Source organism: Galleria mellonella, unplaced genomic scaffold (assembly GCF_026898425.1).
Source record: "Galleria mellonella isolate WM207_F2 unplaced genomic scaffold, CSIRO_AGI_GalMel_v1 utg33, whole genome shotgun sequence".
NCBI lineage: Eukaryota > Metazoa > Arthropoda > Insecta > Lepidoptera > Pyralidae > Galleria > Galleria mellonella.
In genome coordinates this window covers 8,667,908-8,694,307 of record NW_026442079.1, presented here as the reverse complement: position 1 = coordinate 8,694,307, position 26,400 = coordinate 8,667,908, and the positions used below count along the sequence as shown (strand labels likewise).

The window sequence follows — 26,400 nt, the reverse complement described above, 5'->3', positions numbered from 1 at the left end:
GTTATTAGATAATATTAGGTAGGTAGATTTTTAAAATATCTTAGTCTTGAATATATTTTTATGAATAATATTTTATTTTATTCATCATATTTGGAACACTTTTATATTATTTATATAAGTATAGATATCAAACGTAACAAAGACTTATTTTTTAGAGTTCCCGTGTCTGTAAATACATGTAATAAAAGTAAATTTATTAACACATAAACAAATATATTATTTTTTGCATTTGCAATCTTGTACTTACAACAATGATAAAATTTATAATAAATTAAATAAAACTAAAAGACTATTACAAATAAGAGGCCGCGTTTTTTAAATGTAAATCAATATGCCAAAGTATAAAACCTATTCCTTTGTGTGCCATTTCCGTCCCAAATTATATTATATTGCTGTCTCATTAATAGATAATGTTATCAAAGCATATATTTGGAAGAAATTATATTTTTATAAGGATTTTCAATAAATAAATACTAATTTACAAAATCAATGTATCTCTGTATATTCACGCCAGAGTCTTTATGAAGTGAACAGACATACTCGAACTCCAAAACCCAGTATCTTTAGAAACATTTCTTGCATTATCACATTGCATTCACAACTCATTCCAAAAACTTTCTTCGCCTATACTTTGATTTGTAACTAGCAAATATTTTCCCCATAATACTATTTATTCTTCTCACAACATTAACTGTCCTTTTTTATATCGACTGTGTATTTTCCATCCTCACTAAATCCAAATACAAGATAAGTATAATTTCATCTACTTATTCCAACAACTCATTCATTACCAAAATAACCCTTACAGTGATTCTGAAATCTTCCACTTCAAACATCATTACTTTTGTTTGCAAAAGGAAATCTTTGGTCAGCGACGTAAGCATAAAAATTTGTACGGCATTATGTAAGTTATATTTACATAATAGTCGGAAAACTACATGAGCGAAAATATTTTTTTTATACCACAATATTTGTAAAGTACCGAATGAAATTATATAAAACGTAATCAGCTCTTTAGTATCATTTAGTAAAGACAGGAAACAAGATACAAGTATTTGAAAAATACTCATATTATATAATCGATTTAATAAAGAAAAAATAAATTTATAATGAAACTAAACTACTAAACCATTGACATTTAAATATATAATATAATAATTAACTCAATTGTATTTATAACTATATCATAATTGAGATTGTACAGCACTTATTATTGATATATTATGTAAAAGATGAAACATTTCTTAAAAAGTAAGGTAGATTGTACTATAGCGCTACCAGTTAAAACCACTGTGGCAACAAAAATGTAAATCGAACTGTACACAAACAAATGTTTATTCAATCATTAATTTACTCATTCCATCAAGAAGTCACAACACAAACAGTGAATGAAATCATCAAACATTTGAATTTTTGTTAAAATTTTCTAAAATTTAAACTCATTACTACCTATCTACTTGTTCTATCCATAATCAAAGCCAATAACCCATCACATTAATATATGATCAATAGAAAAAAACTTTGCAACTTTTGTGTCATCTTCCAAATATTACAATAGGTTGTAGAAACAAGGAAACAACAAGAGCAAACTCATATAAGATTCATGTAAAACGAATTCGAAGTTTAACAATAACTTAAGAGCAGCTTAGTCTGAAACCGAAAGGTATTTTATCATTCACGCCTAGATTAATTCAGTGGAATGGATTTTCTACCGTTGAAAGGTATTCAAGGGACAAAAGATAAGACTTTATAGACGTATACTGGTGTACGTTACTTTATCAGTTGTTATCACAATACTATCTTCATAATAAAAGAAAACACTGATACTATGGAGATAGAGCAAGTTTATTAAAAAAAAATTAAAACAGGCAGACAACAGTACATACCACAATGTAATATTTATTTAATTTAATGTACTATTAGTCGCCCAGTGGTCGAAATTCCATATACCTTTTTCCATAGACCATAACGTATATTGTAATAAATTAATTTATTATGGTTATGTTTGACATTCAGTAAGACTATAGACAACAATAAAGACAAACAATATTCATCTACGAGTATTATCATTTTGACCACATACTTTAACAATAAACAAAAAAAGTATGTATGCGTGTGTGTGGTGAATACATGATAGTGTGTGTAATGTTTTTTTTTATTAATTTAATATATTTTATAAGCGTAATTTTAAAAAAAATATTAGCATTCTGCATTCCTTTATATAAACTAAAAGTATGCCAAATTTCATACTCCTTCGACCGCGCAATTTTCGTAAAAAGATGTACAAAGTGTTTGCTTCCCCTATTAATATATAGATATATAGGTAAATCTTAGGATTTACCAATATGAGTTGATAAATATAAAGTTTCTATAAAAAAAAAAAAGAAATTTTGGGGCTTTCGCCAAACCAAACCTAACCTAACCTACCTTTCTGACCACAAACGTAGATCACGCTCAAAACATGTCGCAATTTTGTGTCTATTTTTGATTATTATTACGTCTCTGACGTAAACACAAAAAAAAAAGATTTACTATAATTCGGGTTTTTAAAGCAACAGACAAGTGTGTAGTGTTCGTTCTCGTGGTTAGAAAGATAGGTTAATTTGGTTTGGTGAAAGTCCGAGAAATTACATTTTTTGTTTTTCTATAATCTTCATATTTACCAACTCATACAGGTATATCCTAAGACATATTCGTAAAATTTATATCTAACTAAGTACAAATATATAAAAAAGACGTCAATAGTAACGAAATTTATATAAGATCATAGAGAGATACATATATACGCGTAGAAACACTACCGGGCGCCAAAACGATTATCAAAATAGGTTCAGAATTGGCGAAGCTATTGCGTCATTTACGCAAAAAGAAATACTGACGAATTTCTTCCCATTTAAAGCCGTTATAAATTAATATAGAACTCTGTAACAATGACGTGACAAGTGTAGTTTATTTAAAAAACGATAAAATCAAAACTTGAAACTACTACTATTTTGGTGTTACCCAAAAATATGACAAAAAAAATATATTGACGTGTTTCTTTTTTTATTATAGGCTTTATTTTTAATACACAGAATAACGATAACTTTACAATCATAAATCTAGAGAACTGAGGCCTCTTAATTGAGCAATAGAATACAAAATAGTCTCTGTGAGGCTTAATTATGGTATTAACAATCAAGGTGATTAACCCATATTTTCGGAAAAAGCGCCTTAGTTATATGATATTTGAGAAGGTTGTTAAGTTAGTTAACAATACCATGACAATTGTGCCTTCATTAGGAAACATCACCAGGTCGTAAAATTGATCAACCTCATTATTACCGTTGACCGAGAGGTCAACCGACGAATCCAACTCGGTTGGGCAGTGTTCGAGTTCGACGAAGGTCTTTAACCAGTGCGTGTTACCAGTAATGACTTACGGAACCAAAACATGGTCCTACATGATTGCCCGTATATGGAGAGGGTTTTTTTAATGGATGATAATGGAATGGTAACCCCATCGCTATCGACCTAAAAAGACATATTGCTAGTAATGGGGCTGTCAAACTCCATTGATAACAATCCCTTCCCCCCCCCCCCCTCTATGGAGAGGGCTGTGCTCGGAGTCTCTTTGCATGATAGAATCCGAAATATCCGCAAAAGAACCAAAATAACCGACATAGCCCTAAGGATAAGCAAGCTGAAATGGCAATGGGCTGGTCAATCGATGGGGAAGAAAAGTTCTTAAAGGGCGACCACGTACGGGTAAACGCAGTGTAGGACGACCCCCACTAGATGGAGTGACGACCTAAAATGCATTGCAGGGAGTCAGTGGATGCAGATGGCTCAGGACCGTTCTTTATGGCAGTCTATGGGGGAGGCTTATGTCCAGCAGTAGACACTGCTAGACACGGCTACACGGTTAGTCAGACATTAGTTAGTTAGTTAGACAGTTAGTTAGTTAAACATGCCTAAAGTAATATTTCTAACTTAATTACAGCTGAAAGACGGCCGTCATTTAAGCCCGATATTCATCAACTAGATTATTATTTATAGTCTCTTTTAGTGGCACACTTCGAACGTCTTAATAATATTTAGTTCCAAGTAATCATAAGAGTGGCAATGATGAACATTTAACAGAAATAACTTTCTAGTTTTTAAAACCTTGTAGTTTATATTTATAAAGTAAACAACCGCTGTAATATATGTTATATGATTGAAAAAAAAAAGCTTTTCTTTGTAAACAAAATGTATTTATAGCAAGAATAGGTATTTAGATAGGACACACAATCAGCCTGTTTATTGAACAATTTTTAATAACAACGACATATCGAGCCTTTTCAGGAAGAACATCGTAACCGCCATTTTGCATATTTTACAGGAGAAGGTTTTTTTTAAATATTTCTCAAAATATTTATGGCATCAATTTCAAATTTCTACTAAGTGTTATGTGGGCACCTCCCTATTAAATCAAATGTTAAGATTTGTCTCAGTACTCTAAAATCACATACATTTGTCGCTTACGTTAAAACTGATGACTGTTATTAGGTATATGATATGAGTATGTCGATTACGATAATTCCTAAATATCATGAAATAGTAGAAATAATTTTTTGTGAAGATTTTTTTTTAACTGTATTTACGAGATACAGTGACAGACAGAGACGGACAAAGTGTCAGAAGTACAAAAAAGTTAAAAAAAAATTAATCATTAATCACTTCTAAATGAATTGGCTTTATTAACAAAATGAAATACCAAAAAAGACAACTTAGTCGTCGTTTTCATTAGTCTCGTTCTCTTGTGTTTTTATCGTAGGGCAAATCCAGATATTCTTTTGCATATACTTCTGGTATGACACCTTTTTAGCACATTTTCTTTAAATCTTCATATTTTGCCTTCGAAATGGGATTTTTTCAGTGTTAACAGTCTTCGGTTTACAAATGGCTTGTTGATTGAACATCAACAGCTTGTTCGGGTCCATTATAGTCGTATTTAAGATAGAATTTGTCGCCTTTATGAAATCAAGCATTAAGCAGCTTGCTTGTTTGTATTTTAATTTTGTTTGGTAAGAAGGCTGTTGCATAGGAATTCCAGTCTTTAATTTCACTATTTTTTAAAAGAATTGTCTCATATTTTTTGGATTAGTTCGAGCATTTCCAATCAAAGTTTGCCATTCAGATGGTGCCTTAATGGTTCTTTTCTGTACAAATTCTTCTATTGTCGCATGCACAGAATCTACTGGCATCATACATCTGACATATCGTATGTCCAGAAATAAGAAAGTTTACAGTCAGCTTTTCAACAAAACTCGCATGATATTGCATGAAATAATACAGCATTAAAATCATGGTTTTATTTTTATTTTGTCCTGCACAACTATCACAGTATAATGCAATTTCATTTTGAGTCCTACTCTCGTCAACCATTTTAAGGTATTTAAAGATAATAGTACAGATTTAATTTCTTCTTTTCGCTTTCGTTTCATTCCAAAGATAACAAAATGCAGATCTGGTACCGCTTTCATAATAATAGGCAAGTTTTCGAGTATAGTAGAAATTTACACTTTAACTGTGAGGTGTTGTTAAGACCTTTTCGAGATCATAGCTCGCATATAAAAAGCTTCTGTTGTCTTTGCTTATTTTTTGATCCTCTAGAAATAGCTTTAATGATCTTTCTTTGTCCTTAATGTGATTCTTGTAAGCAACCGATTCTATCATTTTTTCTTTCTTCATCATTCAAATTCTTTATTCTCTCACATTGACCACATTTATCTTTCTTTGGTAAGTGAAATCCTAAGTTAAATTCAGTTTTAAATATTTTTCTAAACTTTTGATAACTTACTGCACCTAAATCTTTCGTTTCATCATCTTTCAAGTAAAAATTTCTATATAAATAAGTCACATCCCTAAATTCAGTTGGTTATTACTATTGTTTCTACAATAGTGTGATTACCCGACAGGCATCTTTTTTATAAATTTATTTACGTTTTGTGTTTGAGATTGACTGTATTTATTTGAAGGCGTGCTTTTGCCGCGTCGGTCAGATTTTGACTTAAACTTGCGATTTTATGCAATTTAGTGTAAGGCAGTGGCATTTGCGAAATATCAAAGGTTTTCAAAAGAAACTGCTGGCAACTTTTCTAATATAGTTATCAAAGTTTATGGTATTCATATTTAATTTATTTGAGTATAATAATGTTACAGTTTACGAACAACTCAACGCAAAACGCATTTTGTTTCTACCGCAAGTGACAAGTATTTAACTTACGTTGCATAAATTTATTATCGTAAGTGCCAAGTAGGAAGTTTACAATAAACTTAAGAACCTAGTACTATATTGTAAGCGACAAGTATTATACTTACGATCTGTCAGTCGGTGGAGGTTACGTTAAAAAACCGAATGGCTTGTAACTTACGATAAAAACAAAGAATATTAATAAAGTTAATTACATTTCTAATTTGGACACTAAAATAAGCTATAAGGTGCAAAATCAGTAGATCTGGCGGTTCATATTAAAAAAAGTTTTTGGAATTTTTGGCGCTTACGATCTTCTTCCTGAAAAGGCTCGATATTTATTCATTATTAATTCTATGTTCATTAAATCATACCAATCTAGACAAGAGTGCATGAGATAATTTTATTAATGACTATTTTTTATCCGCAGCTTCGGCTATGTTACAGGAAAAACGTTAATTGAGAACAAAGATAAAAATGTAACCTACGCTTTATTTGCCTATAATATATCTGTCTATACCAAATTTCATTGCGTTTAACCATTCAGACACTAAGAGATATGAAACAACCAGACAAATCCCTTTCCCAATTTATATTAATACGGATCAATCGATTGTAGTTCGTTTCAGCATTTATTGGTAGACAACAGAAAAATAAAACGTAACAATTATGAATAGGTATGCACAATAAACATTATTTATTAAATATTCTTTGCTCCGTCAGCTCAAATCAGAGCGAATCCATTTAAAAACGATTAGTATTATCTCTTCAGGCGCCAGCCAATTTGCGCATTTGAGAGCGTAACACATAAATAATAGATTAATCTATTTTATGGAACATTAATAATTATAATATATTACTTTATTGAACATTCAATTGATAAATATTCAAGGATTAGAAATTTATTAATTTTATCTAATGGTTGTTTACCATGGATTTGCAGTGTAAATTACATATCCTATGTGTTAAGTACCCGTGTACCAAATTTCATTCATATACGTTCAACCGTTTAAGCTTGATAACAAATATATAAACATTGAAACAAAGTATTAGTCATATAAACAGTATACCTAGAGTAAATTTCATAATTAATCAAGTTTTCTGTGTTTCATTCGGTTTAGGATTTGAAAGTATAAATGAAAGATAATAATAATGTCGTATAAATGCTCGTATCTTAAATAACAGCCAGATAATTACTATAAACTACTTTTCTATTTTGATATCCTTACAAATTTGTCTATACGAGTATATCTGTTTTGTCGATACCTTTTTTTATTTCATCAGTTAACTGCGACAGAGTTGCTAGATCCAATAAAAAAAAAATCTTTAATGGCGTTGCTAGTTTTCTTGATCTTTATACCTATTAAATTTCCGTACAAGTAGATAAACAAGACTATCAAAACTTGCCTAAATTTGTTGAGTCTGAATGTAAATGAGGCTATTTTGAATCACTTGAAGCGAAAAGCGGATCCTTCATTGTAATAGGAAATTATAGTCGCAATGTAACATACAAAACAGGCCCCAAAGGCAAATTGAAGGAAAACACATCAGTTTGTTATTGTTTAATATCTCTTCCAGCATTACTCAACCAATATAATACAGTTCGTTTATTCATAATTTACGAAATTACAAGTCCAGTTTCATTTAATTATGTCATTTCCAGTAATAATAACAATCTTCCTAATATAATAATATTGTAACTAGACGAAGTTTGTACCTGGGGGATGTTAAAGAATAAAAAAAAATATGAGGGTTCTTAATCTATTGTTGGTTCCGGCATCACGCAAAAACTACTGGATCATATGGGATGCAGTTACCATAGTTGTGTTCCTAACTTAAAATCTGATGTATATTTTATCTTGATACTAGATGGACTAAATACGGTCTATTTCGTTGATTTTTCTACTCCCACTACTAGCTTTTACTCGCGATTTTGTCGCATAACTAAGAAGTATTTACCATTACCAGAAGTAGTACCACTTCGCCCTCAGACACGATTACTTCTAAGAACTCCACCACATCATACTCAGGCTTTTGGGAATTCCTTTACGGTTATATCCATTCGACTATGGAATAGTCTGCCATCCGAAATAAGGGAATCGGCAAGTATAGGCATGTTTAAGCGTCGTCTAAGAGAGCATTACTTATCACTATGCTGACGTATTATGTATATGTGTATGTATATTTATATATGTTTATATGTGTATATATATGTATGTGTATATGTATGTTTGTGTAAATATATGTGTATGTTTACAGGGTATTTTATGTAATTTATAATGTGTAGTTTGTATTATTCTTTGTGTATACATAACTTATGCGTTTATGCAATATATGCAGATCGTATGACTGCCTATTTTTATTTATAAAATAACACATTAACATGGAAAGGTTTTGCTGGAAGAAATCTCTTATTAGAGATAAGCTCGCCTTTGTACATTATGTTTATAATGAATTGTAATTACCAGTATGTTTTGTGTACAATAAAGAATAAAGAATAAAGAATATTTACTTACCGGAATAAAAAGTAGCCTAAAACCTTCTATGCTCCATATAATACGTGTATACCAAATTTTATAGTCATTGATTAAGCCGTTAGGACGCTATAAGATTAAAAATAAACAAACTCACTTTCACATTCTTTTTTATAGTAGCAATAAACATACAGCCCGTCTGATGGTAAATGAACACTATAGTCTTTAGTTTTAACTATAGAGGAATCACGTGCGCGTTTCCGACCCTGAATAAACCTTAATACACTGTTTTTGAAGAACTCCATACTGTAGTCTCTAGGAAAACCTCGAAATTTATAATATTAGAAAGGATTTCGTTGAATAACGTGTAAAACGAATAAAACAAATTCACTCAATCCCGTCTCGAGGTTGTTCGTTACGAAGAAATAAATTAACTTCCATTAAAATAATAAAACTGTGTCATTACAATATTCATTATTTTAATTAAATAAATACACACGCAGTGAGGGAAATCACTGCAATCCTTTGAAGTAATGATTCAGTTCATTCGGCGCATGATACTGTTGCGTGTTTATATTATATATACATATTCCAACGAAAATAAACAAAATATTATATAAGATACTTGTCTAAAAGTTTCTTTTTTATTATTAAATAGAGGAAATTTTAAAGAATTATAAATGTAAAAGAGAGTTTGTTTGATCGTTTGTTACCTGTCAGCTCCTTAACCAATTACTACGAAAATTGGTATACACGTACTAATCGGCATGTAGAAGGTTATATAGGCTACTTTTTATTCCAGTCAGTGGACATATCCCGGATACACGAAAAAAGTCGCAGGTAAACGCTAGTCATAAATAAAAGGCACTTTGGTTAAATTTATCAATATGCACTGCACTATAAATATTTTATTTTATGCACTTATTTACAATTTGTACCTTTGTCTCGATCTCCGAAACATCCGTTATAATTGCAAGTTTCTCGAAAATCTTATTTATCTCTAACCTTATAATTTTAAAAAAAATTAATTTATATATACACGAGATAATTTATTAAAAACAAATAAACAGTAAAAGAAATTACGCGCATATGAAATGACATTAACCCTACCTAAGTAAATTTATTTTTACAATTAAAATAATGTTTTGAATTTACGTTTGCTAATTTCTTAAATAATACAACAAATATATCAAAAGTTGTAGTTAACTATTACTTAATTAATACTTTTAAGTATTAATTAGGAAATAATTATCTCCAAAACTTGTCCATACCGCCTTCTAAATTTCACTAACTTATTAGGTTTATTAGATTGTTTATTACATTCCAATTTTAAAAGTTCCAAACAAAAGGAGAATGATGTTTTTAAAGTTTTATTTATTTGAAAAATATTTAGTTATGCAAAATAAACTTTTATGCTCTCTGAATTTGAAAAAGTTCTACTTTATTAAAAGTAAAGAAAAAGATATTTAATTTTACTGTAACTTAAGTACATCATAATTTAACACGCAAATTAATATGCATACGCCAAAGCGCAATATAAATAAACATAAAATTAGATTGATTAGAGTCAATTTTACATACAAATAGGGTGCGTACTTAAATACCTAGCAGATAGGTAACATCTGATTATTCGCGCAATTTATTCTATTGACAATTGGAAACAAAACTCCGGTGTGGATCAAGTCAATGAAAATATTACAGTATTCCGGCTATACCCTCTATTGTCGTCTAACAGTTTTGTTTACAACTGTGACGCATTGCGCCAGCGAAGCGAATGGGTCCGTGCACCATGTGCTTCCACAGGACAACATAAACACAACGCTGTCAAACAAGCTCGACCGAGATCCGACAAGTGAATTAATTTCTATACAACCACCTCAGACCGCGGCGTTTTTAACGCATGATATCACTGTTATGCATTGTAAATAATATATAATTCACATATCATTGTAATATATTGAGTATCGTTTGTACGATACGCGCGACACGTCATTCACTCGCGGTAGACGTGGGAGCACTAACTTAGTGAAATAAATAAGCAAGAAGAGTGGGAACGAGAGGGCAGTAAAGAAGCGAACAGCGATTCGCAGCGAACGCAACGAGCGACGACCGCGTGGCTGGCGGACTCACGAGACGACCCACGGTACGAGGTTACGAGGCAACTCTACTATTCGGATACTGTGCGCCCTACACAAACACCGATCTTCAATTGAGGGTGGCGAACAGGAGAGAAAACAATATATTTAGTGCACTGGGTCAGAATTATTAACAACCCGTTTATATATAATTAAAATCTGAAAATCAATAATATGTCCACCAATAGCCCAATACCATAAGCTATAATTAAAAACATGTAAAATTATACGCTACTATAAAAATTGGTAGTACTTATTTACACTATTTCGTTAAATTTTACATTTTCGATCGAATCACATCGACCTGTCAGAAAATAATTTTATTCAACCTTTGTAGTTTCAAGTCATTTAAAGGAAAAATTTTTCTAATGTAATTATAAAATTTAACCCGAAACCTCTTTTACATAAATAAAATATAAAATAACCTGCGCACCTACTACGTAAGTAATCTCTATCCAATTTATGTCAAATCAGAAAAAAACTTCTCAAGTACAAAGTAAACAAATGACGCGCCTAAACTAAAAGACAACTTTATGAAAATTTTACGAAATAAATATAACTTTATTTATTATTTTTCAATGCTACTAGAGAGCGAGTGTTATGAAAATAGCAATGTAATTACTTATTAATTTGATAAGAGATTTTCAAACATTTACTTTTTGTTTTATACAGAATTAGTTGTAGAGAGTAAACTACTTATCCACTACTTAATGAGTTTTTTTTTTTTAAGACAGAGCTTCGTATATATGAAAATAATGCAAGACTTGTATGACACCTTATAGTTGAATTTATGACGAATAAATTGTGACTGTCTCAACGTCTATATGTAGTCAATAACAATCTCTCTCATCGTACGTATGAAATTTGGATCGCAAACATCTAAACTAGGTTTTATGATATTCATTTCATGATTCTTATGCCAATTGCATAACCTTGTAGTAATATTTATCAAACCAAAAATATTTTCTCATGGAGTATACCCGTATCTATACTAATATAATAAAACCGAAGAATTTGTTTGAACGCGTCAATCTCTATAACTACTAGTCGGATTAAAAATCTCATTGCATTTAATAGCTCATTTCTTGAAGAAGGTTATAGGCTATTTAAAAACATAATACAACCACGTGCAACTTTGAAATATATTTTTTTAATTTTTAGTTCTTCTAGATCGGTAATCGGTAATCGGTTATGAAATCCATAAAAATATACATTTTGATTATACCCCTTTATTGTTTGGTTTCGTGAATTAGATTTACTATTATATTTTATATTTATAATATATAGGTCAATTATATTGCTTTTGCTCAGTATGTACATATGAATTCTATCTAAAATTAAAATGCCCGGGCAACGCTACAGCGGAATATATCATTAATAAGTATTTAACATTTATTATTTATCATAGTATCTAATCTAGTCATTATACTGAGTGACTATAAAACGTTTTGATAATTAATGTAATTGCTAATGATTGGATGCGTAAAGTACAATAGCGTATAAAGTGGCACGCTTTGGGAGAGGCCTATATTCAGCAATGGACTACTGTCTGCTGATGATTTGAGTCTAACACTAAATAACACGTTATTAAATTTACAACATTATAATTTTTGGATGGCATATTTCCTAATGCTATACTATTTCAATCAAACTGAGTTTCATGTTATATCAAAACTAACTCTACCTACTGTCAGAGAATTCGATCTGCTCAACAATTATACAAGCCAGCTGTCATACAAAGTTCGGTCCCCTTCATAAGATTTATAGACGCAAATCCGTGATTTCGCTGCTATATCTTGGTTTTCAAATCGAAATATAGCAATGCAAGCATAATTGTTTGAGGACAGAAACAGGAGTAAGACGTTTATTCCAACGCAAGGAACTTTCATTTACGCTCAGTTCCTGCCTGATAAACAAGATTCAACTAATGTGGATAATTTAAGAGCTAAAATCTAAAGACATACGCTATTTCTTATCACAGTAAATCAACATATTCCAATGGACGGAAAGGAATTGTTACTCATAATATTATGGGCTAACAGCCTAAATGTAGACAACAGTGCTAGCAAATATATCCCATTTTTATTTTATGAAAGATAACGGAATGGTAACCACACCTACGTTAACGCTATCTTAGCTCTACCATCTTATACCGCGTTACTATTTCATTTTCATCTATTAAATGAAATATTCCGATGTCACGGGCAAAGCTAGTTCTTAAGTAATTCGGAGGTTATATTACAAAAAAAGTAATCAAAATAATCTTCTTTCAAAGAAAATCTCTGTCGCTTTATAAAAAACATTTCCGGATAATTTTCATAAAAAGTCTCATCCATTTAAATGTTGAATTCCATCAAACAATGCTGAATTCCATCAAAGAATAGCAAAGTAATTAATCTTTAGGAACTTTTTAATTACAACAAAAAGTGATGATCGCTTGTTTGCCCAAGAATAAAATTAATGAGATCATAAAATATAAAACTAGTGTAATATAATTAAAGAATTCCTATTTTCTTTACAAGAAGTATATAATTTCCTTACATGAAATATACAAATTCATAATCTATGTGAGACTAAGTCTAATGATAGTCATTGTATACCACAATAGTATAATTCGACATTTGCAGGGTAACGGTTTTAATTAAATAAATTTATTAAAATAATTTTATTAAATAATAATAAATGTATTAATAAATCACGGAAACAACTGGTATCTAAATACCAGTTGATTCCGTGATTTCATACATAATTTTACTATTTGAATTTTAATACTTAATAGAGTTCCATCTATGGGATTTTATAAAAAGATGACAATTTGCAAAAAAAAAATCACTTGACATTCTATGCGACCGCCTACAAGGGAGAGGCCAGTTATAAGTTAGTTTAGAAATAAATATGCACCAATTTTCCAATGGCTGGTTTTCAGCAAATGCAATATCTAATTGCGGTATTTTTTTTTTTTTTGTTTTAATTCAGATAAGTTGATGTCCCTAAAAAGTATTTTATAAAACGATTCCTTCTATATTTTAGATATATCGGCTTATTTGGAGACTAGAAAAATTCGGTGGATCTTTTAACTCAACTGTGCTTTGTAAAAAACAGTTGAATCGCACTAGTTGAAAATCACCCAAGTTACGAGTATATATCGTATATAATTTCATTAAAATTACGTTCAACCATTTTTTCATGATTTCGTTTATATAGACATTTCTGCTTATAACTATGAAATACTCCTGCATCTACTAACTTAGCGACCCTTGCCTTTTTTATTCCGCCGTCAAAAATATCAAAAGCGAAAATTTATTCATACAGGATATTTTTTATCACTTACGTACGTCAAATTTTTTAAGCGACGGTCTAGTTCGAACGCAATTCTAAATCAATAAGTAGTAGAGTTCAATAGCTGTTCTATTAATAATTCAATCTATAAACTAACATTTATATACTTGGAAGTATATTATAACATAATGACTACATTTGTAAATATGTGCATGATTAACTAGCACAAAATTGTTGTTTGTTATCAAAGAAATTGTTTAGCGCGTTATATATTTTGCTCAAGTATTTCTTGGTGAAAGTTTAAACTTATTAAAAGACAAATATAAAATATCCTTCAATAACAAGTAATAATAATAACATGTAATCTAACTATCATGCAATCATCAATTAGAAACATACGTTGACACGAACAACCATTACTAAGTAAATAGTAACACTGAGTTAATTGTATTTAGTCTATACACTGCCGTCACTACTGTTACGATTAAAACGTGTCAAATCACTTTAGTATGACTCAGTCAAGTCAAATATAAGACGCGGTGAGACGAACAGAAGATAATGTATTGTATTATTCAACAACGTTTTACTGCTTTTACGGATTATATTAATATTTTATTCCATGTATCAAAATCAATGACTTCAATCGTCACAAATTTACATAACGAGTAAACCTTGTGGAGTGCAAAAAGAGTTTTAAAATCAGTTCCGGGGAAAATTTCACGTAATAAAAAAATATCATTAAATTGTAAATCTCTTCCTTATTAAAAGCGCCCATAGCCAGCCCTGGGGTAGAGCGAGAGGAACGATCATTCTAGGAGCCCGATAGCAAAGAACGACAAAAAGCCAAACGCAAAAACAATTGCCAGCGCAAAATAAAATTATGATGGCACCAAAGTAGAATTTACGTTAAGTGAAAGCGTATCTACAAGGCGAAAAAAGACAATCTCACTCTATCCTGATCAAGGGCTAGGGCCGGTGCTGAAGGCACCTTGTTTAATACTGTTATATCTATTTACGTTAACGGAATACAATATGTCGTTACTTAAAATAGGCTATATTTATTTTATAGGCAAAAAACCCATAAGAGATAACTCGTGTCCAATGGTAAAACGATGTACAAGTATATGAAATACGTGTCTAACAATCATCAATATATTATTTTGTAAAATATCGAACAACTACAGTCCTTAACTTCGAGTGAGTTTAAAAGAGGTCAAAACAATATTTCTTATTAAGTTATCCACCTTTTTCCTATATATACCTATATCAAACTGAAATCCAACTAGTATTAAAATGTAAGTTTGTTAAGTTTGGTTCATTACTTAATCGCGCGGGTGAAACTGGATTTGAAGGAATATTTATATATAGAAAGGATACTTATCCCTATTCACGCAACACAGACAAAGACGCAGGGTACAGATAGTCGATAATAACTACTTAAGACGACAGTTTTACTGCGTGTGTTAACTCAATGTCATAAAGTTACAAGTCATATTGTTCTTTCTATAGAATTTCTGTCTGACCTTAGTTCAATGATCGAATAACCGTAAATGGAAGTACCTAACAACAAAAACTATTTTTTTCTAAAAAAAAATTTTGTAGATACTTAATAATACAGCTAAGAGGATAAAAACCAAGATTCCATACCTAAAAGGTACAAAGGATTATGGCTCGACTATGTCCACCCATCCGTCCGTCCATCCGTTTGTCAAAGCGTTATATCTTAACAACTACTAATACTATCGATTATAGATTTGGAATAGTATTAAATTTTGTTGGAAAATTATATTTTTATTTTCTTTACCAAGGCGTCCAAAAAAGGTACTTAAAATTTCAAAATGGATCTACTAGTTCAAGCGTGATATTATATGAAAGGGCTTCATTTTTACATTTTAAAACTGACTTTTATTGTTTTTTTTTTTGTTTATAAAATTTTTATTACCAGAAGTGTTCTCTTTTAATGATCTGTCCGATTCTAGAGTAAGGGTAATTTTTACTCTTACTATGGTATGAGATCCCGGCCTCCCGAACTACTGCAGTTTTTGACTAATATCCCCTCTCCAACTGCAGTGTCCCCCTTTCCTCTTTTCAATAAATCCTTCATTTCTTTTTTAATAACTTCTTTTACTCACTTCAAAGTCCCCTAATTTTTCCTCATTTCTTTCTTCCATACCGTAAATGGCGAAAACAGGCGGCAAACAGATCGTAAAACTAAAAGCCAAAACTTTGGGTAATATGGATAAAAACATATTACACCGAATAGTTGTGACAAGGACAGGAAAATAATAATAATACATAGTTTTTAACTGATGCTCGAAAATGTGAGAAAAAAAGCCATTCACCTTTATCTCCGAAGTAAATGAAACGAAAAATCTAAAATAATTAGTTGATAATATATACCTGTATATAACTAGCGTCGTTCTTGAAAAGATTAATTCATCTATTTCATACACAAGAATAACAATAAAGGTTACTTTTATTATATATGTACGGAACCCTAGGCGTGTGAGTTCAACTCGCAACTGAACAGTTTATTGTACTTATCATTACACAAAACAAACCCGAAAACTTATGTTACTTATGTTTTTTAACATAAAGTTCTTCAGAAAAGGCATAATGAGTTTCACAATTTGGCGAACTCATAATAATATTAATAATATTTTTTTATTCAAGTAAACTTCGGATTACAATTTCAGCTGAGAAGAACAAGCAAGAAACTTAACTATTGTTTATTTCAACAAAAAATTAATAATTTCTCAATTATTAATTTTTGTCACAATACAAACTAGCAAACAGAACAAGAGTATTTTACATTATCAGACGAATCAAGTCCATTATTATAATTATTATATGAAGTTGCATGTCAAACAAAATATATTCTTACATATTTGTAATATAGATAATAAATATCCCATGCATGACCATTTGGAGCCAGGCACGTTTGTCTTGTAAGTAATCGTTAAGTTTGTAATAATCCTTATTCATTAAATATATCTTAATAAAATTTTAAATTGTAATTAATTTTATAATACTTACTTATGACTTGCCTAATTACGTCACTGTTCGTGCTTGGCTGGGCAGCAACTGTCGATATTTTGGATTTTTTTAGAATAATATAGTATAAAAGAAAATTGCGAATATTAGCTAGGGATGTACAGTAATTTTTGTAGAAACATTTCTCTATAAAAATCAAAGTACCTTTCGACTTAGAAGTTTATAGTATAGTTTTTTAAATTTATTTTTCACTTATATTCAGTACCTAGGTAGAGTATTTTATAATTTATCAAAACAAAAGTTCTATATCGTAATGCCGAGCAAACATCGTAGGCTCAACTAGTTCAAAATAAGGTCTAACTTGGTATGCAACATGATTGTAAATAATTTAATCATTGGCTCAACTTCAAGTTCATGCATTAATTGACAAGTTTATGCACTAATCTGTGTATAAACAGCTTCAGTGGATAAATGCGCTCTACGTGACAAACGATGAGCAATAGAGATAGGTACATTGTGCAAATTACTAATTATTATTCATACTTTTTCTTACTGGCTCTGACGATCGGACGTTCAACTGAGTTGCTTTTGTTTAGTACCGAAACTAGTAAATATTTTTAGAAATTATATACTGGCGAGTCTATTGTGAAATATATTTAAATGACACCTTATAATTGGTCTTCAAGGCTACATATTAAAAGATATTCTACGTATAATATCCTAGCGTTTGAACTTCACACAACCCTATTTAGCCGTCTATCTTACTAGAAATATCAAATTTCTGTAAACTGACACCTACGTAGAACATTTTTTATGCCCAAAAACTTTTGTACCTATATCAAATTTCATGTTTACATCAATTTACGAGGAATTAAATAGTGTATTTTATACACATTAAATATGTTATTTTTTATTGACACTACAAATTTTCAAACGATATATATTGTTGTTCATACCAGGTTATATACACATGTATGTCATGATTTATAATTGAATCTTTTTTAAAAATAAATAATTTATGGTGATTATAATGATAAATTTCATCAAAATAAAAGAATATGCTTACCAGGATAATGCTGTTGCTGGGCAACGGTCCTCTGAAAAAAAAAAAATAAAAAGAAATAAATAAACGAAATTATAACATAAAATAATTAATAAATTAAAACAACTAATAAAACAAATATAAAAATACAACTACTTAGATGTTACAATGTACCTTACATTAAAAGGTTATATGTGCGGAGTAGTCACGAGATGCAGTTAGATGGCAAAAATATTTACTTATATATACGCAGAATTTATTGAATTTAAAAGACATAATGAAATAAAAAGAAAATATCACGTTTAAAAAAAAAGCACGTAGAATAAATAATTCTACTTATATTTCGATAAGATAGAAGGTACGTGTGAACAAATTAACATCCATACATATTCTCAAAATTTTAGCATAAGAAAAACATTTTTTTTTAATATTTTTCATCACATACTGTTATGTGTAATATAATAAAAAATACGCAATATAAGTGTTAAATTAATAATTATAAATAATATCAGCTATACTAAGTTTAATATTAATTAGATTTGGTACGACGAATATGTAAAGCGACCTTTTCAGCACGTTATGCGCTGAAATTCCTTCATGAAATTTTGTGCTTCACTCTGTAGTAATATTTTATGTAGTGCCATTACAAAAGCATGGCAGTATAAACCGTGCGTTTAAATGGCGGAACGTGCTTTGTGGGACTTTTCAAGTAATACTTATATTCATAAAGGCATTGTGCATACTGTTTCAATAACAGGAGCGCTTACAAACTGGACTTCAAAGTAAACGTTTGCAACGTTTTATAAATGATAAAAAAGCTCGCGTATTTAGAATTAATACATTTTATAAAAAATATATTTGTATTAAAGTAACTCTTACAAATTACAGATTTTTATAAATAATAAACAAGCTAACGGAATAATAAAACGACCAACAGTATATGTAGCAAAGGAAACTTGCCCGTACTTGATGCTTATGTTTCTATATCGTAGGCAGAAGGTAGTATAATAGATACGTAGATCTACTAATTTTACGTTTACATTAATTAACCAGAAAACAAAAAATAGCCTACGTCAATAAATAAAAAAATCACTTTCACATATTCTGCTTCACGTTAAGAAATTTGAATACTTCATCGGGTCAACTTAAGAAACGAACTTGCCCTTTCTTATTCATTATTCCTCTAAGTTCGTTGATTAATGACGGGACAAAGATTAAGTTTCTCTATTACTTATGCTGGAAATTTTAAAAAGTATAGTATTTTGTAATTTTTTTGTACATAAAATCACCTCAGAGTGCTCTTTATTTTAGACACTTGTATAAAACATTATGCATCCTTTATCAGGCACTTCTCAATGTTATCACGTAATTTTTGATTATCAGATAATATTTTATAGATCATTGAATCAAAACAACTACTCGTGCATACTCCAAAAACAAATTATATAGAGATACTATATGATCTAATGGCAGCTTTATCCATCAGCAGGCAATACTATTATATTATCTATGACAAAGTTACCGAAAAAACAAGTCGAATATCAAGCTACTCAAATTATCAATAAACAAAAAATTATCAAGATTAAATTAGTAGATTCAGAATGATGCAGAATCCGCGAACACGTCACATAACTTGCAAAAAAGATTACAACCAAATCGAAAATATTATCTGATTAAAATATTCAGCCATAAGTTTCTTTCTTTCTTATAAAATTTATGAAATTTTTAATTTGATGAAACTGTTATATAGTACCTACTGTTATTTAAATATAAAATGCCACTGCAATATTTACACTGCTCCTTTTAATAATTTTGCTGTAACATCAAACTGGAATAGTCGTAACAATATATACTTTAGAACTTTTGTTTTTATGGCAGGCTTGCATAATTTCCGTCATGTAGATACGTGTAGTGGAATTCCATATCACACAAAAATTACGCATTATAGACTGTTTACGAAAATATATCTCGTTCGCAGTCTGCGAAGCTATTACAGTACCTAATCTATTTATAATAAATTATCTCAAATTATTTATTAGTAACTACTCATAAAAAAGACCCTCTGGTGAATGAGTAAATTTGAAACATTCTGATATTTAAGCTAGGATTCGATCTTGGGACCCTCGGTCCGTAATCGAGCGATTTCTGACTGAGTTGCCACTACTCTCCAGTTATAAACAACCAAAGATAGGTGGTAATAGTGATATATAGACCTATACAAAAAATGCGATATCACACAAAGTGATAAACACTTTTTCCGGATACTACCATATATTTCGATGGGATTGAGATCTGAGATATCCAAAGCCGTTGTTGATCCAGCGTACGCCAGGAACTATAAATTAATTGACATTAAATAAAATAGATGCGTCCCCTAAGATCCTGTCACCCTTGCACCAGAGGGTAAAAACAGCTTTGAAGTATCGATCGCGAATACAACTGTTATTAATGAAAGATAATCTACATTCATAAACAAATATTTCATCAAAACATACCAAAACGCCTGGTGAAATTTTAGAAGCAATTAACTTTTCGCTCCACATTTTTAGATATCAAATATGATATATATTTAAGAGAACAAATAAATTTCAGAATTCGAAATCCAAAATTTAAATCGAAAAATCTATCCTTACGCATCCAACATTTTCATCATTACTTCATAACATTCATTAGCGGAAACAGATCAGGTGTATATTTTTCTTCTTATGTGTCACACCACGTTTCTACCAAAATACACTCTTAACGACATGTATTTTGGAAGGTACATATAAAAGGGTCGAATATTAATAAAAGGAACAAGTATGTATAAGCTTTTAGATTTGAATTTTTTTCTTTTTTTTTTACACTTAATATACATACAACATTGCTCTTAACATTACTTACTTTCGATCTCTTTCCTCATTTTAACTTATTCACGTTATTCAATATTCATTTCCGTTGACCGGATTTAAATGAAGTTTTATAAACAAAGCATCCTAGATTTACATATAGAGTAGTTTCATGCCAACTCTAGCGAGATATAGCTAGTAAAAATTTATATAACTTTAGAAAAATCTCAACTCAGACAATTTCTTGTTTAGAATACACGATGTGTCAATTTAAACGCCAGAAATAGAGTAAATGACTTCGTTTATAGGATAAATTACGACAGACAAGTGGAATGATCGTAGGTGGTCTTCTTGTGCTATTGTTTTAATGCAGGTCATGGATTGTCAACATTTACCGCTATCGAAATCTAGTTCTCGGATTAACTACAGTAGAAAATTTTCTGATAATAAATTACCGAGACACAAGAGATAAAAAGATAATTATCATTTTCATTCCAATATATGATAATTTTAAGATATTCAAACTATCTGATTGCACCTCTGACTTTCAACTCCTTCCACAAACGCAATATGAGACAACTAGAGGTAAATAGAATACAAGGGCAGCTGTTGACGCTTTTCCGATTTGATCTAGTTTGTATTTGCGTACGTTTTGCTACCGTATAACTACTAAGAAATATAGCCGACTTTTTAGAAAAAAATCCTTAAATATTGAAAATTATTAACGCTCCTAGGCCAATAACAAATGAAAAACTACTATTGTCTATGTATAATCGAAATTACTTTCTTGCACAATTATGGAGCAGATAGATACTTATAAGATATAAAATAATAAATAATTCCTATTTGCAATGAAAGAGCTTTTTAACTATTAATCAAATTATTGCAAAGTTGCAAAGATCCCTTACAAGGTTTATTTGAATAAATATGTCTACATTTAATGTTACCTTTGAATTCAGAGCAAATTCGAATAAATCCTTTGAGTCACTTGAATTAATTACTTGTTTCTTTATACTTAGTACCTCGTTCCGAATTCACTCAGGCACATCATCATAGAAGGTAGAAACGGAATAAGACAAAACTTCTAAACAACTTTTAAAATTGATATTCACAACAACAATGGCATGGCAACATATATGGACTAATACATATAAACAATAATGTATATAAACAATATTAATCACGTAACGTTTATACAAATTAGATATGAAAGTGGACAAGTTCGTACGAAAAAGCGTAATTGTTATGGTTATTTATGAAAAATTTAAAACACAAGTGGTTCCGTTTCGCAATCTGTTAATTATAGAAATGCAAAACTGTAAACAATAACAAGATAATACATTCTAGTTCCGTCTAGGTTATTATACATAAGTTGGACTGTATGCATATACCAGTAAATATATACTAACAATCCAACACATGTATATTATATTTTACAATGCCACTTGTCCATAGAAATAGGACCAATATAATCTTATTTTACTAATATAATAAAATTGTATATAACTACGACTAAAATTGTAATTAAATACGTCTGTACATGGGAGATATTTAAAGAAAAATAATGCGAAAACTCCTAGTAACACCAATATATACGAAACAATAATTTAAAAAATTATGTCACTGTTTGTCTGCCTATTTATCTCTCTGTCTGTCAATCTATCTATATCTGTCAGTCTGCATATTTATTTCGGAACCACACAAAAACAACTGCATCAAATTGAATGCGGTTTTCGCAGTTGTATTCCAACAAGTAGTCATATAGAAGATCTAAACGAAACACTCTATCTCTCCTTATATTTATTTATAGTTCTAAAATCTTCGTACGCGTAGCAGAGAACAAAAAACTAGAAATAACTAATAATAAACACACCGTATAATCATCACTTATATACCTAATTCAAAGTATATAAGAAAAATTGAAACGAGACGCGTTAGTTTTCAATTCAGTGACATACGTACATTATTGTTTTGATAAGTGTCAATGGCATGACACAAATAATCACTGAAAGGTTGACAGAAAGGTCCGCTTCAATGAAGGGCCCTAAAGAGATTTAAATTGTAAAACAGTACCGACACCTTGTTTGGCCTAAATGTAGCATGAGATTTCACAATGCATGTAATTTCAATTTCAAAACAAAAAGAAAATATGTTTTTAGTTTGTTGTCTTTTTAGTTCAAGATATCACTATTTTTATTTCAGATTAACTACGCTCGAGAATCGATAATATTATAGGATTATGAGTGAATACTGATATTTAATTCATTTTTAAACTAAGATCATCATCTTCCTACCCTTATCCCAATTATTATTTGGAATCGGCGTAATATGCTTTTCTCTTCCATTCTTTTCTATTCGTAGTAATTTCTGCATTTACTCCCATTCTGAACGAAATAATAATCTGTTTTACAACGAAATTAGAATGTTCATTTTTGTTTTTTTTTACTATTGAAGGATACCGCTATTGATCACGATTTCATCTGATGGAATTTGATAATGTGGTCTAAAATATAGCTCGCAGGACCACGATTTTAAGAGTTCTAGCTTTTGTAAAATACTACTTGTCTTCTCCCAAATCATGTGGAAATAATGTAAAATAATGGAAACTCTAAAGTAATGGAATTAGTTACCTAGTGCCATCATGAGGAATAAATAGCTCAGTTAAACTAAATACTTAACCCGCGCCTGTGTTGCATTATTATATTTGTGTATATTATCTAATGAAGTCAACAATTGCAAATTATATTTTGTCGTACTTTTATTTACATCCTTAAATTATAATGTAGTAAAGCACAGTAAACTTGATGTGTTAGTTTATACTTAATGTTATAAAATTGTAGACGATGTCAATACATGGGAGTTATTTAAGAAAAAATAATATGATGGGCCTTAGTAAGACCAATAGATGCCGGAACAATAAGTTTTAGAAATATTGTCTGTCTGTCTATTTGTATAGTGATATTAATATCACACAAATAAGATGCGGTTATATTTTCAAAGTCTAACTTAAAATCTGGTGTATTATTTTATCTTGCATATTTACTGCATCAAAAAGTAATATAAGTTATTGATTTTCCAAGTGCATTACTAACGAAATAATTTGATGTTTGACATCCATTAACAATACATAATTTGTTACGAGTATGCTCAATAACTCAAGAACGAAATATAAACTATCATACATAATATCATACCCGAGGGAGACTTTGTACAAAAGTCGATTGCTTGGGTACCTCTATCCCATTCGTGTTTCAACCGTGAAGCAGTTGTGTTTGCATGGCTGTGTTTCGGTTTGAAGGGTGGGATATGGCGTGAATTTACTGGGTACAGAGGAATAACACCTGAGTCCTCAGGAATGACAACGCATGGAAGGTATCATGGGCGAAACAGTATATTGTGTTATGTCCATGGTACTGCTCATGTCTATAGGCGACGGTTACCACTTTCCATAAGGTGGGCCGTCAGCTTGTTTGCCATTCTAAGTTGTATATAAAAAAAAAAAAAACATAAGCCTAAGCAGTTTAAGTGGTATTAAAAATTCATAGTCTTTGAATGTATTTGCATGCTAATTAATTAAAAATAATAATAATATAATAAAACTATTCGCTTTTAGAAATTGGATCCTTTTTAATAATATATATGTAATATGCTTACAAATTTGCATACTATATTATAATCGATAACATAAATTTCCCTAATCCCTAAAATACTAATCTCTTTCAACTCTTTAACATCTACTCTGTTTACGGGGGGAAATAAATTAACAATTTCTTAATGTGGGCAACGTAATAGGGGCAGTTAGACCCTATCATGCAACCTCCACACGGATTCCCTGGAAACCATCGTGGTTACTTCTAGTGAAATTCGTCATGAAGGACTAACTGACCCGCTTTAATCCTCACCTTTCATGCGGACACCTCTGGACCTCACTTTTTCCCACCAGTGAGGTCCAGAGGTGTCTGCGTATACCAATAACGCAAGCAGAGTTTAATATTTCATTACTACCCATTAAAAAAAAAAAGAACATATCTTCTCTGTAATTTCTCTCCGTATTAAAAACGTTTTATCAATATTTTTTCTCTTTTAATATTATATACAAATACCGGTCTCAGTAACATAGAAACAATATAATGTTGCATGAGATTCACATTTAAAAATATACGGCGCAACTTATCACATGACCTTTCTTTTATTTTATTTCAGATAGACTCACGGTTAGGTATTCGTACTATGTGACCTATTTACATATATAGTTATCGACCACTGATGATTCAACTACCTTTGTTCTATATTGCTTATTTGACCATCCAATGTGCAGAGGGAATTGATGTAAAATAGGTATACAATAATAATTTCAATATTTGACACAAAGTACCAACGAAAACAAAGGTGAATGAAAGTCCTTGAAACTATGTCATTACTTCTTCAACTGACATTTATTTCACAAGACGGATTTTAGAAAAAAAATAAATAAATAAACGTTACACACACAATCACACTAAGGTTCCCAAACTGAGAAGATATATTCCAATACATCCATACTCGTAGAATGGGTTAGCACAATAGATATTCACTTATGAGAAACGAGCCAACATATAAGGAGATACAACTCAATACATCTAGATTATTACTAAATAACGAATTATCTTATAATTACTACTAAATAACTAAAAAATCCGTTTACCAAATCTACCCAGTTGAGAATCAAACGCAGAACATCATTTACGTAAATCAACATATTCATTAAAAAAAAATTCAAATTAATATTTTACGTACGTATGACAACTTCAGACTCCATGATCACACCCTGATTACTATTGTTGAGTATATTTGTTAAATATAGCTTATATGCGTAATAAAAATTACTATGACGATAAACAGGTTAAGCAAATTATGTAAACTAACCGATGCGCGAACACAACAAATAGGTGGTAAGATTCTTTAACAAACAATGTATACAAACCTACCTATTTATTGTTAAGAAGTCGTGTCCTATTGTGTAGGTGGTAACTTACATTATTCACTATAGGAATTTGCAATAATGAGCTATGAGCATATAAAATAAATAAAACTTGACACATGCAGGAACAGTTATACTGTATAAACGTTGCTATTGATATGTAAATCAACAGTAAAAATTCTTATCTTCAAAAAGAAGTTAAAAAGTATTGTTAAATTACGCTAGTTATTGCCAGAGGGAGACTTTGTACAAAAGTCGTTTGCTTGGGCACCTCTGTCCCATTCGTGTTTCTACTGTGAAGTAGTTATGTTTGCATGGCTGTGTTTCGGTTTGAAGGGTGGGATATAGCTGCGAATTTACAGGATACATAGGAATAACACCTCAGGAAGGCAATGCATAAGGAATATATCATGGGTGAAACATACTCTGTTATGTCCACGATACTGCTCAAATCTATAGGCGACGGTTATC

At 30.4% G+C, this 26,400-nt stretch overlaps 1 protein-coding gene across 2 annotated transcripts in view; it reads right to left on the bottom strand.

Moving 5' to 3' along the window:
* Positions 1 to 26,400, bottom strand: part of LOC113518942 (uncharacterized) — a 116,070-nt gene that overhangs the window by 46,105 nt on the left and 43,565 nt on the right. The window contains exons 8-9 of one of the 2 annotated variants that reach the window (XM_026903981.3): positions 18,166 to 18,196; positions 17,142 to 17,189 (exon numbers count right to left, since the gene is read on the bottom strand). In XM_026903981.3, coding sequence (XP_026759782.1) covers positions 17,142 to 17,189; positions 18,166 to 18,196 — 79 coding nt within the window. The remainder of the gene's footprint in view (positions 1 to 17,141; positions 17,190 to 18,165; positions 18,197 to 26,400) is intronic. The other variant, XM_026903989.3, reaches the window with a different exon arrangement.